Source organism: Cimex lectularius, unplaced genomic scaffold (genome assembly GCF_000648675.2).
Source record: "Cimex lectularius strain Harlan isolate CLEC.00 unplaced genomic scaffold, Clec_2.1 scaffold69, whole genome shotgun sequence".
Lineage (NCBI taxonomy): Eukaryota > Metazoa > Arthropoda > Insecta > Hemiptera > Cimicidae > Cimex > Cimex lectularius.
Genome location: NW_019392630.1, coordinates 481,983 through 499,534, shown reverse-complemented (window position 1 = coordinate 499,534; position 17,552 = coordinate 481,983). Strand labels below are relative to the sequence as shown.

General features: G+C 36.3%; 1 protein-coding gene across 2 annotated transcripts in view; it reads left to right on the top strand.

Annotated features, from left to right (window-relative positions):
• The window catches only part of LOC106670401 (probable G-protein coupled receptor CG31760), a 60,066-nt gene that overhangs the window by 29,082 nt on the left and 13,432 nt on the right, over window positions 1-17,552 (top strand). For both annotated transcript variants that reach the window (XM_014400701.2, XM_014400700.2), the window contains one exon: window positions 13,836-13,937. In XM_014400701.2, the coding sequence (XP_014256187.1) occupies window positions 13,854-13,937 (84 nt within the window). In that variant the 5' untranslated portion in view covers window positions 13,836-13,853. The remainder of the gene's footprint in view (window positions 1-13,835; window positions 13,938-17,552) is intronic.

The window sequence follows — 17,552 nt, the reverse complement described above, 5'->3', positions numbered from 1 at the left end:
ATCTCCCGAACTTTGTCGTACGCAATTTAGAACAGAGAAATATATATGTGTACAAGAGGAGTTTTGCTTTTATTGAGGATTTGTACGGACTTCAGGCATAGAAGGACTTGCGAATCCGACAAATCTATTACTGCAATGCCCGGTTTTCTTAATCTTCATTGCCCGCATCAATATCCTTGGCTCCTTCCAACCCATCCTCTTTTTATTTACCATCGTTTTTCTTCATAACCTCCTTTGACCAATACGTCCTTCTTTAGCAATTCATTCACGAACGCAAGACGCAAATCTAACGTTCAATCTTTTTTTTTTTCTTTCAAACCTTAACAATTTATAACAATTCAATAAAACCGTTGACATCAACATAATTTAATAAAGAAAGGACTATAATTAAATCATCGTAATGGTTCAGACGTTCCTTTCATGCTGTCGGCTGTAAATTCTACAGAGAATTCGGTAAAATCATTTATACCCCGGTTGAAGAATGAAGAGTCATCAATTTTTTAACAAATATCTTACGTGTCTCTACTTCGATGAGGATTTACAAGGCGGTTTATAAATCGTGTCACTCGCACGAGCCATCCTGCAGGATATTAAGGCCAACTTATATCATCAAAACTGAAAAGAGGTGGGCTAACTTCTGCCGAAGATCGTAATAACGCTTCCTTCGATCATTCTTTACAATTCCTACCGTTTTCGTCGTGTACTCGATCCTGTTCCTCATTGTGACGTAAAACGCTATTAAATTACATGTCGAATACCCAAGTTAGTAAGATAAAGAATCAAGCTGAGACAATAAAAGCTTTTCTGTGAGAATTTTCAACGGTTGAAGCTCTCAAAATCGTTCAAAGACTTCACACACAGTATAAAAAAATCCTTTGCTGAGTAGACATGAACACAGCTCATACATATTCGAGAATGTAGGGCCGTTCTGTGGATATGTTTCACCATCCCTTCACCATTATGTTAATAAAGCCCGCCCCTTAACTAGGACAATTTAGCGAACAAATATTGAATATGCACCCGAACAAATTATCAATTAGTTAAGTTATGTTGGTCGAATTAGATTTATGAATATAATAACCTTTATTTATTTATTTTGTACAATTTATTTGTTGGAAAATAAACTACACTGCCCATCAAAAAACAAAACCGACCACCTGGTTTTTGGTGGATCTTATTTTATCCGTTGTAAATAAAGGGTCGAGATAATGTGAAATAGTGTCGGCGTCTGATGAATTGCGTTCATTGGGACAAAACTGTCCTTCCTTCGCCGTGTGAAAAGTGACATCTCAAAAGCCTGGAGCAAAAAACTTGAAATACCCTTGACAAATTACTGTTACTAAAATCGTCGAGCAGCCGAGCATTTAATTGCTTCTTTTCAGGGGCCTAATCAAATCTTAATTAACAATTGGAAATAGCAGAGACGAGGTTTATGTTATATTTGACCAAGGAAAAAAATGGAAAAACCCGATTTTTCCGTCATATATTATTTCATATTATTGCACGTTTCCATGTATCAAACTGCCATTACTAGCATCGACAGGGACGTCATAGATGAGGATTCCAGCGCTGACATTTATTAACAATGCGATCCGGATTACATGATACTTCTTCGTCATAGTGATCTCATAATTCTTTTATGGTCTGAAATTACTACCTTTCTGTGAGAGGTAAGATACCAACCTTCAAATAGGTAACATGTAACAATAAGAAAGAAAATATATACAAAATTAAAAACAAGGTACTTAAATGTGTTTATACTTGTGTCCTCACTTTCATATCAACACCATCACTTCCTAGGAGATCTTGAGCCATCGTCACGTTCATGGTTCGAAGGAATTCGTCGGGGTGCGAAGTTTCTGCTGTGCTAATTTACGGTCGTTGGGACGGTTTGTGAATTTGCGGTAACGGGAACGGATTTCATCTTGAACGAAAGGGATACGTAAGTCTGTATGTGTAGTTAGGTTCTATACATAAAATGGAGCATCTGGTATCTTCGTAGGATTAAGGATTAGGCAGGAATACAGCGGATGTTGGAATGTTGGCTGAACCCCAACTACCTGTCTGTAAGTCCATATCTGCTTAACTATGGTGTTGTAACGCAGCGTTTTATTTTTGAGTGGTAAACAGAACGTTCGTCAAGAAGTCGTGCAAGAGCTCGGTATCGTGTCATAACCCCTGACGTTCAGTCGTGTGAGAGGATTCCACGTCAGGCGTTTGTCGATGTCCGCACCATGTCCGCAGTTGGAAGATTAACATTATTTAAGTAGAGGGAAGGGGGAGATCTTTTACGAAGAGTGGTAGAAGTGACGATGGTGGATTTGTCTGTGTTAAATTTTATTATTTTCTTTTTACACCAATACTCTAATAGCGTGAGGGGTAGGAGGTTTCGAGTGAAAACGACGGGATCGGAATTACTATAGAGAATTCCTGTCTTCTGTAAACCCCACACTTCCAATCCGTAAGTCCATATTTAATGGTGTTGTAAAAAAGTAGCTTTTTATTTTTGAGAGGTAAATTAGAACGTTTGTCAAGAAGTCGTGCAAGAGCTCTATATCTTGTCATAACCTCCTGACGTTTCAGTCGTGTGTGAGGATTCCACGTCAGGCGTTTGTCGATGTACAGTCCAAGTTACCGCACTTTGTCCGCAGTTGGGAGGGGAATATTTTTTAAGAAAACAGAGGGTATCTTTTTACGGAGAGTGAAGGTAGTGGAAATTATGAATGATGGAGTGGGTGTGGAGTTCAATCCTTTTTAAAAAGATGGTTCCTACTCACAGTAAGGACACTTACTGTGAGTTGGAACCATTTATTAAAAAAGGAGTGACGGTAGTGTGGGTGGATCTGTCTGTGTTAAATCTTATCCTTTTCTTTTTACACCAAGACTCTAGTAATATGAGGTGTTAAAGGTTTCGAGTGGAAAAGACAAGGTCATAGTTGCCAATGTGAATGTCGTGGTTTGGGGATGTAATGGAATGCCAGCTGTGTATACATGGTATAGTGTGGGGGCCAGAACATATAATATCAAATTCTTCCAAATTACGCTTTTAACGCTCGTCTGGATCGACTTAATTCTGGATCAAAACGGTACAACTCAATAATAAGTTATAACAGTCAATTTCAGCAGCTCACGACTCACATTTGCTAGCATTAAATTGGCTTACCCAAGGCGAAACCTGCCGGCTTCTACATTATGAACTCTCTCGCAAAAAGGGTGTTCCTGAGTCCTGTCCTCGGGGCTTTTCCTCTTGAGTTCCTTGCAAAGATTTTCTTCCAATAATCCTCATATTGAGGTTCGTGGTGAGAGTCGTTGGGTTCTTGGTGGTGGACCCTCACCAATGCATTATTTGAAGAACCTCTCACCACTCTCAACGGGGAAGTGCTGCTGCTACTGCTGAGTGCTTTGTAATTCCAACAACGCTTTTCTGAGCCCCTTGGTGAGCGTCTCTTCCAACAACGGTCATATTGAGGCCCTAGGAGAGAGTCTTCCAACAATGAACTCTTGAAACCCTTGGAGAAGGCATATGCCAACTTCTTCTTTGAAGTTCTTGTAGAAATTCCCTTTCAACATCACTCCTCTTGATTCCCTTAGAGAGAGTTACTTCCAATTTCCTCTCGAGGCTCTAGGAAAAAGTCTCTTCTAACAACGTTAATTTTTTTATGATAAGACTGTCTTACAATATTGCATTTCTTTAAATACTTGAGGGAGTCTCTTCACACAATGGTCATATGGAGGCCTTAGAAGGTAGTCTCCGACTACAATGCATATGTTGAAGTCCTTGGATAACCTCTTCCAAATCCTTGTTAAGGTGAGAGTCTTCCATCAACTTTCCTTTTGAGATTTTTGCAGAGTTTTTTAAACAACGATCTATCGAATTTCGAGGAATAAGTTTTATCAGCAACTTCCATTTTTAGGTCTTTGGTGAGAGTTTCTTTAATGAATATCTTGAGGTCCTTGAGGAGATTTCTTATAAATTCCTGTTAAGGCCCTCGGTGAGGGTCTTTCAATAATGCATACATTGAAGCCCTAACAGAGTCTTCCAACAACTTTTGTTTTGAGGTCCTTACAGAGAGTTTTTTGAAATTGAATCTCTAGGAGAAAGTGTTTTACAACTTTTATTTTTGAAGCCCTTGGTGAGAGTCTCTTCAATGAATATCTAGAGGTCCTTGAGCTCTTATAAACTCTTGTTAAGGCCCTCGCTGAGAGTCTTTCAATAATATATGTATTGAAGCCCTAGGAGAGACTTCCAACAACTTTCATTTTGAGGTCATTGCAGAGGGTTTTTTGAAACAACGATCTTGGAGAGAGTCTCTTCATACAATGCTAATACTGAGGCACTAAGAAAGACGTACAAAATTCTTTTATAACCCTTGGAAAGAGTCTTCCGATAACACTGATCAATGAAACGATTTTAAGTCGACTTGAGCCCCCCCCTTTTTTATTTCAGAGGCTACAACGTATCCACTTCTTGTAGTTGATAAATTTCATTAATGGATTCTGCCCTATATGTCTCTGACAACTATTGCACGGTCAGAGACTAATTATCACCTAACTTACTATAGAATTACATTAGAAGTCACAAGATTTGGATGGTCCGGCATGGCATGGTTTACTTAGCATGACTTTGAACATTAAATTTAAAGATGATAATAATAATAATATGTGTAATTTAATATTCCTTTCACTTCTCGTTTGACTTGTGTCGATCTTGACAGGTTAAATTTTTTTATAAAAAATTGTCGAAACAGTAATAAAAATATTAAATCGTCCATCCACCTGCGGCACTTTTCCGGTTTAATGGGGTCAGGACCAGAGCTTCGTTCGGGTTTCGGGTCATAGACAAGCGATGAGTTGTTAACAGGTGGCTGGTTGTCTACAGTTGAGTTAACAGGGGCTTTGAGATCTCCGCTCGCCTACCTAAGCATGTATCCATCCATCCCCTCGCCCGTTCTTCCCATCCTTCATTTCAAGTCCGAAAATAAAGTTTGTCCGAACAAAAATTGATCTAGCCGAAAGCTACGTTCTATTAACAGCTACGATTTTATTTTTTGTTACTACAAAATATCTCTTTATAAAGTACGCATTGAAAATAATAAAGTTGATCAGCTATTTTGTACCTGACTTTTTGTAGCAAGTTTCAGAGCATATTTTTTATGCAGTCGTAATCAAAATTGAAGGTTGTTTCATCCATTTCAAAATATTTACACAGCACTTCATTTATTATTGACAAACACGCAAATAATCCAATTCATACAGAAAGATCTAATCGAGGAGTTCCGGTTTAACTCTGATGCACTAGATTCAATAATGGGCTTAAGTTTGCGGACCGTCCATCGCGGCCAACGATCTTTTAATAAAACTTTCATGGGCAAAATCTATCAGAAGAAAACAGACAAAAATAAATGTTTATTAAATCACATTGAAACGTAAAGTCATTATTGGAAGGTAGAAAAAAAGTTATTCAATCATGGATCGTTAATTCTATTCCACATCAAATGTAGATTCTATGAATAAATAACTCCCGTTTAACTAATTTAATCATGGGAAGTTTCTTTACATTAAAGAATCGGTATTAGATCATGGACAACGCCTTAACTTATTTTATTTCTCTCTCTCTCTCTCTCTCTCTCTCTCTCTCTCTCTCTCTCTCTCTCACTCTCTCTCTCTCTCTCTCTCTCTCTCTCTCTCTCTCTCACACACACTCCTCCCTCTCTCTCTCTCTCTCACTCTCTCTCTCTCACTCTCTCTCCCTTTGTTTTTATCTCACAACACACATACTCGCTCTTTCCTTCTAACCTGTATCTATCTATTTCTCACTCTTTTTCCCTTCTACCTGCCATTTTTTCATTTTTTTCTCCTCCGTTTGTTTCTCACATACACTAGACCTGTCCTCGTTAAAATGGCTTGCCTTATTGTTATTCTCTTTCTTACTCTCACGTTTCTCTCCCTATTTCTCTCGCTTATTAACTTAACCTGAAATCCTCCCTGGCCAGCTTCAGAGTGAGGTTCCGCAAGGAATTCTCGGAAATCAGACCGATACAAACCGTCGTACCTCAAGGGTACGTACATTCTTGGACCCATCCTGTGTACCATCTATACTGCTGACCTACGCCGCCCATACCGCAATTTCGCACTCTACTCAAGCTACCTACATCTTCCAAAATTACCTTGATCTTATCGAATTTCTTTTCTCGTTAACTGAAGGATAGGTCGTTAGCGCCCTAAACTTGCCAGATTTTTTAAATAAAACGATATTCATCCACTCTCTTTATTTTTAATTCTTTCTTTGCTTTACTTAATGTAGAACAAAAAAAAGGAAATCTTTGAAGACATAAGGTTGGAATCTGGAATCATAATTCGAATTTTATGCAATAATATCTTACATTACAACCTAAAATAAAGTCATGGGTGGTTATAAATATACAAAAATCATATAAAAATTTATTTACAAACTTTGAATTTTTGTTAATACTATCACCGTAATGAATATATGTGTGTGTAATAAAAATATATTTTATCACATTCATAATAATTATTTTTTAATAAAAATCATTTGGGGAGTTGATTTTTATTGAACTCACTGTATTATTTCAATTAATTATTCTTTTTATGTAAGGTTTTGGTTGAAATGAAAAAGCTAGTGTCACGAGCGGGATTCGAACCCATATAGATTGAGATGGGGAGTTGGTGTCCGAGTGGATCGAAGTCACGGTAGCTCAAGTGGTTAGAGGAGCGGCGTATTGAGCCGAAGGTCGTGGGTTCGAATCCCGCTCGTGTCACTAGCTTTTTCATTTCAACCAAAACCTTACATAAAAACATTAATTAACTGAAAGAAGTAATTTGGTCAATAGACCACTAAATATAATTAATCACTTTTAGTAGTTGTTGCGTGTTTTTTGTCATTTAACTTGTAAATTTGTAAGATATATCTTAAGTATTTGTTTTCTCTTTAATCACTTAATACCCATTTTTATATAATTTATTAAATGAGAAAAATTTCAGAACTGTTTCACTTTTATTGTTTCTACTTCTTTTAAATACCCTATAGTTACGAGTATTATTCATTTTGTACTTTTATGTTGACCCTTACTCTTTCTTTAACTCTAGCAATTAATTAAAAAGAAATTATTGCCCCTTTATATATTTATTCTGGCCTCCCTGAGTCGACTTGTCGGCTCTTCGGCTTAGGACCGTCGCTAAGTCGATTCCTTTGTTTAACGGTGTCTCCCTCAAGGCTGCAACTTGGGATCCCATTAACAGCATGATTAAATCAACATAATTAACTTCACGAAATGCCTCGAGGCAAATTCAGAAACTCCTCTCGCCTAAGGACAATGCCAACAATTATTCCATACCGTCTTAATAACTGGTAGAATATCAGATTGCGACATCACGTCAAAATCGTTAAACCCTCGTATGTGCAGCGCTTTGAAATGTTAAACTTGTCGTGTATAACATTAAGGTAAATTATTTTCATTCAATTTAAAAACGTAGAACAAGCCGATATTATTGTACCGGTAAATAATTATTTTAAAAAAGTATTAAATTTAATCTCGGTAAAGTGATTTGGTAGTCTATGATTTTTTTTAGCAATTATAGCAGATGGAAAAACATCTAAGCACAAGCAAAGCTAGAGTATTTTTTAAGTATATATGTTGTTTCCTTCTGTTAAGCCTCTGGAAAACTCATTGAAGAATTTCCAAAGTGCGGAAACCCGATCCTAAGAGGTGTTTAATTTATTCGAGTGCCTTCAAATTGAGCCACAATCAAAGATGAGCCGTCGAAGCCTTCCAATTGGGCCGTTCAAGAGCTTTAAAGAGAAAATCATTAAATAAACGTTCAAAAGGTGACACCAATGAGTGGGGATTTAATTTATCGAATAAAGTCCGAGGTGAAGGGAAAGTCGGCGATGATGATGCCGTTGATTGATTACAGTAGGAAACTCGCACAACGGGCAAGTTCCACATGCCATTGTCTCGTAATCACAAAAGCAATAGAAAAGGCACGCTTGTCCGTCTGGCCTAAAAGGCAGAATGTAATGGTTGAAGTCTGTTTGGAAAATAAAGTCATTTCGAACCAAATAAAAATGTTCAACAAGACTAATATTGATAAATGTGCAAAAAAAGCATTTGTCCACTCAAATAGAAATAGAAAGAAACTATACAAATCGTGTTGAAGTCGTCTGTATTTTTGCAGTATAAGACAGTTTGTGGTTTGCTCAATTTCTATCATTTGTGTCTGTTTATCCTTAATGTTTTGTTCTATCAGATACGTTTCAGCATTTTGCCTTCTACAGGAGTTTGGTATTTTTTAGTCGAGTTTGTTAAAACGACTGGGGATCATAAATGACCACCCAGCAGACGACATGAGAAAACCTGTCACGTGGTTACCTCAGCAATAAATTAATGTGGGATTTTTTTGTAGGTCTACTCAATTGTGAACTTACAATTTGGTCGACTCCCATCTTGCAGACCACGTTAAAAGTTATTTAAAAACACACTCACTTTGTAATTATGTAAGGTCCCGGTTGAGATGAAAAAGTGGGTGTCACGAGCGGGATTCGAACCCACGGCTTTCGAATCTCTCTTGTAGCACTAACTTTTTCATATCAATCTTACATAAAAGAATTATTAACTGAAATAATTAATATGGTCAATTAGACCATTAAACATAAATAGCTCATTTTATAATGTTCAAATACTATTGTCATATCGTTTCTTAGTTTTATATTAAAAGATAACTTTATTTACAGAAATTCATTATAGCTATGAACAAATAATAGAAAATAACATCAAAAAATTGGAACTTCTTTGGGGTACTCCATAGAGTGATAAGCCTCTAGCCCTCATGGCATCGCTAGGTCTTTTTCTTTTGAGCTTTCGTTAGCCCGTTCAGGTGAAAGGTTCATCCGTGAATCCTGTTGTCGTTGTGGTTGATCACGTAAAATGATAAAATCAGGACTATAACAGTTTGCTCGTGAACATTCTCAGAAAATCAACATAATTACTACGTGGCTACTTCTTTTTCAACCCTCTATAGTGTACCTCATTGAAAAATAGTCAAAAATAATATTACGTTTTATATATTCGAGTCCATGAGCATACACGAAATTTACATCAAACCATTAATACCAAACAGATGCGAGAATGACGCGACGTCAGAAATAGTAATGTTGAACGACTGTCCATTCAGTGTCTGATGCACAGTTGTATTTTTGATTCTCAGCTTTATTCCAATTAGGCCCAACGGAGCTTTTTCTCTGCTTTTAAAACTCCATTTACTCTTCCGAGCCGTTGAGTATAAAGTTCCGAGTCAATATCCCCGTCAAGGACGAAGTGCAAAACAACACAACACACCCTTTTTTGGTCAAACCACATTGACCCCCGACCAACTACTAACAGGTCGATTGGATATTTCAAATATTCAACTTTTTATCGCTCGCAATGTTACTTTTTAACAAAAGTTCACCTTTTTCCCCTTGAGTTTATTACAATCCTATTGCAATCTTGGTCAGAGTATTGCGGACAACAAGTTACAAAATTGATTGTATTTTCTAAAGTTTTAAGATGATATGTTATGATGAAATATCACACGGGGAATAGTCCATAAATTTCCCTGTTGCTTTCGTATTTTAGTCTTTTTATTCATTAATGTCTCAAAAAACAGTAAAATTTAATTTACGAAATAATCTTCAGTATAATTATTATCATCCTTTATTATTATAATTTTATATTAAAAAGCAGGTATCCTAGGTCCAATACAGACATGTAGTAACTTCCTTGACTAAAATTTTTTTCTTGTCCCACTCCTTTTTGGTAGTTTGTCTGAAAATTTTCTTACCGAAATGCAAATCTCTGTATTCTGAGTTTTCTTTGCTGTGTTATTTGTTTGAATTTATGGGGGAGATAAGTCCTGATATTTTCTTTTTACATGCTGTGGGACATTTTACTTAATAATGAATATACACTAGGCTGCTTCTTCGATATCCAAGGGAAACAGTAACAGTTTGCTAATGCTGATACTTCTTGCATTATATCAGCATTTGATAATTACAATGTACAATCACCCTACTAGATGGGTGAAGACCTACTTGGAAGGAAGGATGGCCAATATTTGCTTAGGTGGTAGCACTCTTAAAATTAATGTCAAAGGAGGCTGTCCACAGGGAGGCTGTTTGTCACCTCTTTTATAGTTAATTACACTAAACAGCTTAATAGAACTTCTGAACAAAAACAGAAACCTGAAGGTTTCTACAGTCAATTATTTTCAGATGATGGTACCATAATGCTCACAGGTAGGGATCCCCTGACTCTTTAACTGATGGAAAACGCCGTGGAATTGCTTTATGAATGGGGTTGTGATAAAGGTTTATCAATTAATCCAGCTAAACTGGAATTGATAATGGTTAGTAGTCGACGAACATTAGGTAATTTTAAAAACCCTAAATTTCAGGGCATAGAATTAAAATTAGTGGATTCAATCAAATTCCTTGGTGTGACGCTTGACAAGAAACTTGATTGGAAAGATCATATTAATAACATATACAGGAAAGGCACAATATCAATGGTACAATGTAGGAGAATTGTCGGTAAAACATGGGGTATCAATGGCTATATACTACAATTATTTTACCTAGATTATTTTTCGCAGTTTTAGTATAGTGGAAAGGTCTAGAAAATAAAGGATCAGTAACAGATTAAGGTCATTTCAAAGAATAGGTTGTTTGATGATGACAGGAACATTTTCAACTACACCCACCCTAGTACTGGAAATCATAACCAATACTACACCTCTACACATTAAGGTAAAGGTCAGAGCACTAATCAGCTGCACAGATTAATTAGCGAAGGCAGCTGGAATCATAAGTGCAATAACATAGGTCACTCGAAAATCTCACAACTATTGAGTAACGTTAACGGCCAATTATTAAGCGTTAGTGATAAAACGTTTAAAACCCTTTCGGGAAAAGTAATTTCGGGTAGTCACCCCTTGTGAATATAATTATAGTTTCGATGATGACCATCGCAACATAGACTGCTACACAGATGGTTCACTTGTCAAAGGTAGAAGGAGTGGTGCAGGAATCACCTAAATTAGGAATCAGCATCTCCTCTCCTCTTGGCAATAACACCTCCGTTTTTCAGGCGGAAATCTGGGCGTGTGTTGTAGAACACTTATGGAAAATAAAATTAAGAGAAAAGATATTAGAATTTTTGCTGACAGTCAGCTAGTCTTAGCTCATTACAAAAAGATTTGTCAACCTCAAGACTGGTGGAGGAAACCGTAGATTTTATTTATAGGATCTCTTCCAGGTTTGAGAACAAGGTAACCCGTATTTGGATACTAGCACATAAAAGACACCATGTCAATGAAAAGGCGGATAGCCTGGCTAAAGAAATTTCTAATACTGCGTTTGTCGGGCCACAACCGGGATTACCTCACTCTATGAGCACAGCGAAAGAGAGTATTAATAATTGGGGCATGAAACAATTCCTTAAGGAGTGGAATTTATCCCTGGACACAGACAATCGAAAGAGTTTGTGATCAAACTAGCAGAATCGAAATAGCTTTTCTCTATCTCAAGGAAGGGAATTAGGAGGCTGATAGGTATCCTGACGGGCAACTGCCCACTGAGAAGACACCTCTCCGTAATGGGTATTCTACCAGATCCCTTTTGCTGTTTTTGCGAAATAAAAGAAGAAACGCCAAGGCACAACCTCACAGGGTGTAATAGGCATGCTAGGTCTACATTTGAAATCTTTGAAGTAGCAGACATCACCAAATCACTCCTCGAGATAAAATGGTCCAAAATCTTGGGGTTTATGAACAAGTCCAAGAGATTTATGCAGGACACGTGAGCCGACCAAGTCCCGGAACTTTTAGGTCTACCCAGGCATTTAACCCCTCAGGTCATGGTCGCATATATATATGGGACATGTTCCCATCGCCCAGTGACCTTGCGTCCTAGACCCGAATTCAACGCCGTTCAATGGCCAACTGAGAATAATAAAATAAGTAATAATAAACCTACGAACTAGGGGGGTTCGAGGGGGCTTGGTACGCAAAGTTAGGCACCACGCTTGTCTCTTCAGTCGTCACGGTTTAGTCTACCCTCGACGCCGCACTTTTAATGCTATGCTGATTTCTCGAATTATTATAACTCGATCCCGGAATTATATACAATAAAAATTCTCAAATATGTCACATATTTGCTCTAATAAAACCTCAAATATGCAGTATTACATGCCCTAAATACCCATAAATATGCCATATAATTCGTACTAAAAAATAACAGAAGCAGCATAAATTTCAGAGAAATTTTCTTTGTCTATGTGCTGTACATACTCAGTTTGAAAGGAAATAGTACAGAAAAATCTGTCACAAAAAAATCATTAGTTTACAATAAACAAAATAAATAATTAAACGTAATTAAGTTCATAACCTGAAATACGTTTCGAAGACAGTTTCTGTAAAACTACAACGTTTATTGGACAAAAAATATTTGTACCTCGAAAAAGATTTTTAACGTCGACAAAGGCAATAAGAGGAACTTAAAATACATAACTGGATCGTTGAGTATCTGTATAACAACTTTACTGTTTACATTTAAGATATCAACAATTTTCCCCAATTTGATCAAGCCTGCATTTTTGTCAAGGATGTTTTTAATTTTTCTTGTAATAAAATACCTGCATCACTGGGGATAATTTTTAATTTCTGTTTTGCAGTGAAATTCATAATCCAGCATGCTATTTTACAAAAAGTTGTTCTAAGTAAGAAGTAAGTTAAGTTTACAGGAAGTTAAGACCCAGCACAAACAAATAGGTCCTTGACAGATTTTTTCTCTTGCCCCTCTCCTTTTTGGTACTTAAGTTTGGATGGAAGTTTTCTTAGCGACATGTGTGTATCTGTATTTTTGTGAGTTCTCTTTGTTTCGTTATTTACTTGAGTTTATAAAAGAAGATAAAATATAATATTTTCTTTCTTTATAGATTTTCCTAATATTTTCACTATACCAATTATGGGGCATGTTTTCTTTGCTTCAGTGATACAAATACTACCAGCCTCTGTACTTTTGGTTGTTTTTGTATTTGTTTGACTTTATGTCAAAAGACGAAACCTAATATTTTATCTATACCAGCTGTGGGACATGTTCTCATCGCTCCAGTAATACAAAGTACGTGACGATCGGTTTCAACATAATTTTGAACATCCAGGATGGATCATCTGATTTTCCAATAAAAAATGATTGGGGTAAACAATTCAATAAAGGATTGTCCAATATAAACAAATTGTTGAATTACGATTAATAAATTTTTAACGTTTTAACAAATATGTTAACGTTTCCAAATAAATATGTTAAACGACATAGAATAAATACAAGTAAGCATTTGGGTTAATGTATTAACAGTACAAATATTTATGTTTATTTGATTTTTACAAAAGCGGTTTTCCCAGCCTCTCTTCTTTCTCTAAGTGCCTCATTTTACTTGTTCATATTTTAATTGAAGTTACTTATACTTACTTAGTAAATAAATACACAAAGTGAATAAAACAAATGTTTACTATTTAAAAGAACTTCTGAAAGCGACATTATCAAAGAAACCGTGATCATTTCTAAATGTAAATACTAATGGGTTGCATACAAACATTCTGGGCTAAGTTGAAAAAAACAAAATATGTTAATAATTGGTTTTTGACATAAACATTAAAAATTGAAAACCTGAGATGACTTATTTTTATGATAACAGTTTTTGTTCAAATGTTTTAAAGTTTTTTTTTAAATTCTGATTGTTCTTTAATGTATAAAATTGTAAACATTTGTATTGTTTCAGTGCCGATGTGGGTTGAGGATGGGTCGATGTTTGGGCTGCCTCCTGGTTCTCTTTGCCGTACTAAGGATCGCACAGACCCAATCATCATTAAATATTACAAAGGTAAATGTTTACGTACAATGCACCGTGATATTATGCTGTTCTCATGGGCTAACTATCGTCAAAGTTTCTGTAAACTATGCTTGGAACTGTAATTTCGCACTCCAAACCTCACATGCTCACACCAGCGTTCTGTATATTCCTCGGGCGGGATGAAACAGCCCCTTCCATTCACGCTAATAAATTGCATTTTAATCGTTTGAAAAGCCCTGTAGGATGAAGTACCAAAACAGCGTGCCCAATGTATTTTGTGCTGTAAAGTTTTAATGTACATAATTTAAATCAGAATTAAACAGGTAATACATGTTAGATTATGAGGACCTTTTCCGTTAATATGCCTCCGCCCCACTCGAAAGCGCTCGGTGACACGGATCGAGACAAAGGTCAGGTCTCTTGCTTCCGCTCTTATCTTATGTATTTTGAGTCAAGGTGTATGGTTGCATACCATTGTACTGTAATTGTATGTATTGGTGTATTGTGTTGTACACCAGTTGCCAAAGAGTTCGGTGTTAAATAAACAAAATTAAATATGAACTTTCTGGCATACGACGCTGTCAAAACCAAGGAATCTGCAGTTCGTTTCCTTCAGGAAAAGGGCCTTCTTCTACTAGCTGTGCGATGTGTGACGTGTCAGGAGGACACGAAGGGAGGTTGCATTTGACAGGATCGCGTGACAAGTGGAGGTGCTACAAACGTGGGTGCAAGGCGGAAATGGGTTAAGAAGTAGCACATATCTAACTGGTTCAAGATTGCCATTTTCGACCATCGTGCTGTTAATACGTTCGTAGATTGGAGCAACTACATGCACGAAGTCTGTTCGATCTCTATTTTGCGCAGGCATTCGAGTATTAGTGGCCCCAATTGCACTGTGGAAATTGACGAATCGCTGTTTTCGCCCCGGAAAACCAACACCGGGAGAATGTTACCATAGCAGTGGTTTTTGGTGGCATTTGCCGCGAAACGATAGAAAGTTTTCTAGTCGCCTTTACGGACGGATCGCTGCTGGGTCTGTCATCATCTCCGGTCAGTGGAAGGCATATGAAACATTGTCCCAGAATCCTGGTTTCCGCCATACGAACCACTCTCTCAATTTTGTCGACCCGACCACCTGTGCACATAAGCACTCTATACATTGAGAGTGTATGGGGAAAAGCAAAGGCGAGGAACAAATGGCAGTGGGGTACTCGCCGAACTTTATTGGACTCCTATCTATGCGAATTTATGTGGCGGCAGTCATGTACGGCAAGAAATGTTGATGTTTTCGAAGGCATCCTTAGTGAAATAGCTGAATTTTGGCCCTCAGGGATTCAAATGTGAATTCCTTTATTACCAATTTATACTCTTAATTTATATTGCACGAATTACCTAAAATAAAATGTTTCAGTATTTATGATTTCCTTTAAAGGAGCATTTCCTTAAGTGACCGTAGAGAGATCTTAGCGGTCGAGAGGGGCGGAGGCACATTAACGGAAAAGTTCCGATTATAAAAAGGATTTAAATCGCCTTCCGTCAAGAATTACCAAACATAATTATCGCGTTGCAAGTAGCTTACAGTAAACTCTCGAAGGGTTTTACAATCACCTAGAACAGGATGGTATTGGCAAATAGATATTGTTCGATAGATTGTCTAAATTTCGTCAATTCTGGCAAAGCATAAAGGGAAGAGGCTGCGGTGTATATCTTGGTAATTGAGTCGTGCGTTGTCATGGAAGCAGGAAGCCATGATTAGACAATCAGTCGTCACAATCAAACTGTTGGTCATTTTGTTTCCTTTGACTTTCCCTCCGGACTCGAACAACCTGAATTACTCAACCGCGAGACGTTAAAAAGGAAAGCGGCGATAAACTTTTCGCCATTATTCCCACCCTTGTTGCCCGATTGGTCGAAATTTGATGAAACGATGTTTTATTAACTTGAGACTTAACTGTTTCCTCTTTAAAACCTATGTAGCCAAACAGAAAGATAATTGTAAATATAAAAATTTGAAAAACAAATTTAATTGGAATTCCTTGTAGGTAATTTACAAGGGGGTGTTACATAGTCCCCCAGGGGCAGCATCGAACAACATTGTATGGATTCCGTATTCCTGATACCTATTTCTATCCAGGAATACAACCATTGATCGAGCCAGAGAAGGTAGCCATTTGGCCCATGGCCAGGATACATTGCGACTAAAAGGTTTTTGATAATTTTGCAATCCTTTTTCTTCAGGCTTTAAAACTTTTGGTTTTGAAAGTAAATGTAATACTAAAAGTTCAATCAAATACCCTCAACGACAATAACATACATATCTTATTGTAAATCAAATTAAACTACATAAGAAATTCATGAGTTTTAATTAAAATTATTTAATTATGATGGTTTGAAAGAGACCTCACTAAAACACCAGAAATCGTTTAGTGATAGATTAAAATTTAACTAACAATTTATTCCTCATTAGAAATTTTTATTTCCATTCATTAAACAAAATTTTACTTGTTTTGTAATATTAAATCTTTATCTTTTGTATGAATTTGAATATACACAATACATAATAGATAGTCCGTGATACAACATAAACAAAGGATATTAAAAAACAAAAATTATAATTACATTTTTTACCGTTGTACATTTTTGGTATTGAGTGTAAACAATTATCTAATCCTTGTACTTTTTTTTTAATTAAATTTAATTAATTAATTTTTTAATTAAATAATTCGCACTTTGTAACGAACCACACCTGTATGATTCATTACAGGAATGTTGTTTCATAAAAAGCATGAATCACTATTGATCCTATAGTACTGTTTCCGTTTTAATATAATGTATGCGTATGGTTTACATTGTATATTACATTTTTTTATTGATTATTACAATATTGTTAGGTTGAAAGGCAAAAGCATCTGTATAATTAGAGAAATTTGAATTTTCGAATCTCATAATCTACTTGGTTTTTGCTTGAACAAATAAAATGGGCCATTGCGTAAATAACCTGCACAAACTACATTTGTAGTCAAGATTAACTGATTTATTATGTTATTCATATGTCTATGTTTCCTATTTGACTTCCTATGATTATATTTGAGGTATATTTTATGCCTAATAACCTGACCTTAAAATTTTGTTGTATTCTTCTTGTTTTTTATTTATTATTATGTTAAGATTTATGTATGAATACAAAATATACCTAAAACAAGCCTAAAATGGTTGAAAAACTAACGAGGTAATTTTTTTTATAATATTGTCATTGCCTTTTTCTATCGTGTCTGACATTGAATTAATCCGTATTAACCGGTGGGTGCCGCCTCCGCTCTCCTATCATTATAGTTGGTCAGAACTTCATTATGAAAAGGCGCTTTTCTCACAAAAGAATGAAGGGTCGAAAGCAATCCGTGACTCGTTAGAACTCCATTAGACCCTCGACGAGGCGTCAGCCCTAAATTCATCCCCACCCCTTACCATCAATTCAATTGGGCCCTAAATTAGAGATTTTTGAAGAATATGTATAGGAAAATGAACTCATGTGTAAATAATATGAAGACTTTTTAGATTGAAAAAAGTGTATAGCCATAATTCAGAAAAGTGAATCAATAAAAAAAATTGAAATAATTTGAAATACATTACAACCACCTTCAAGTA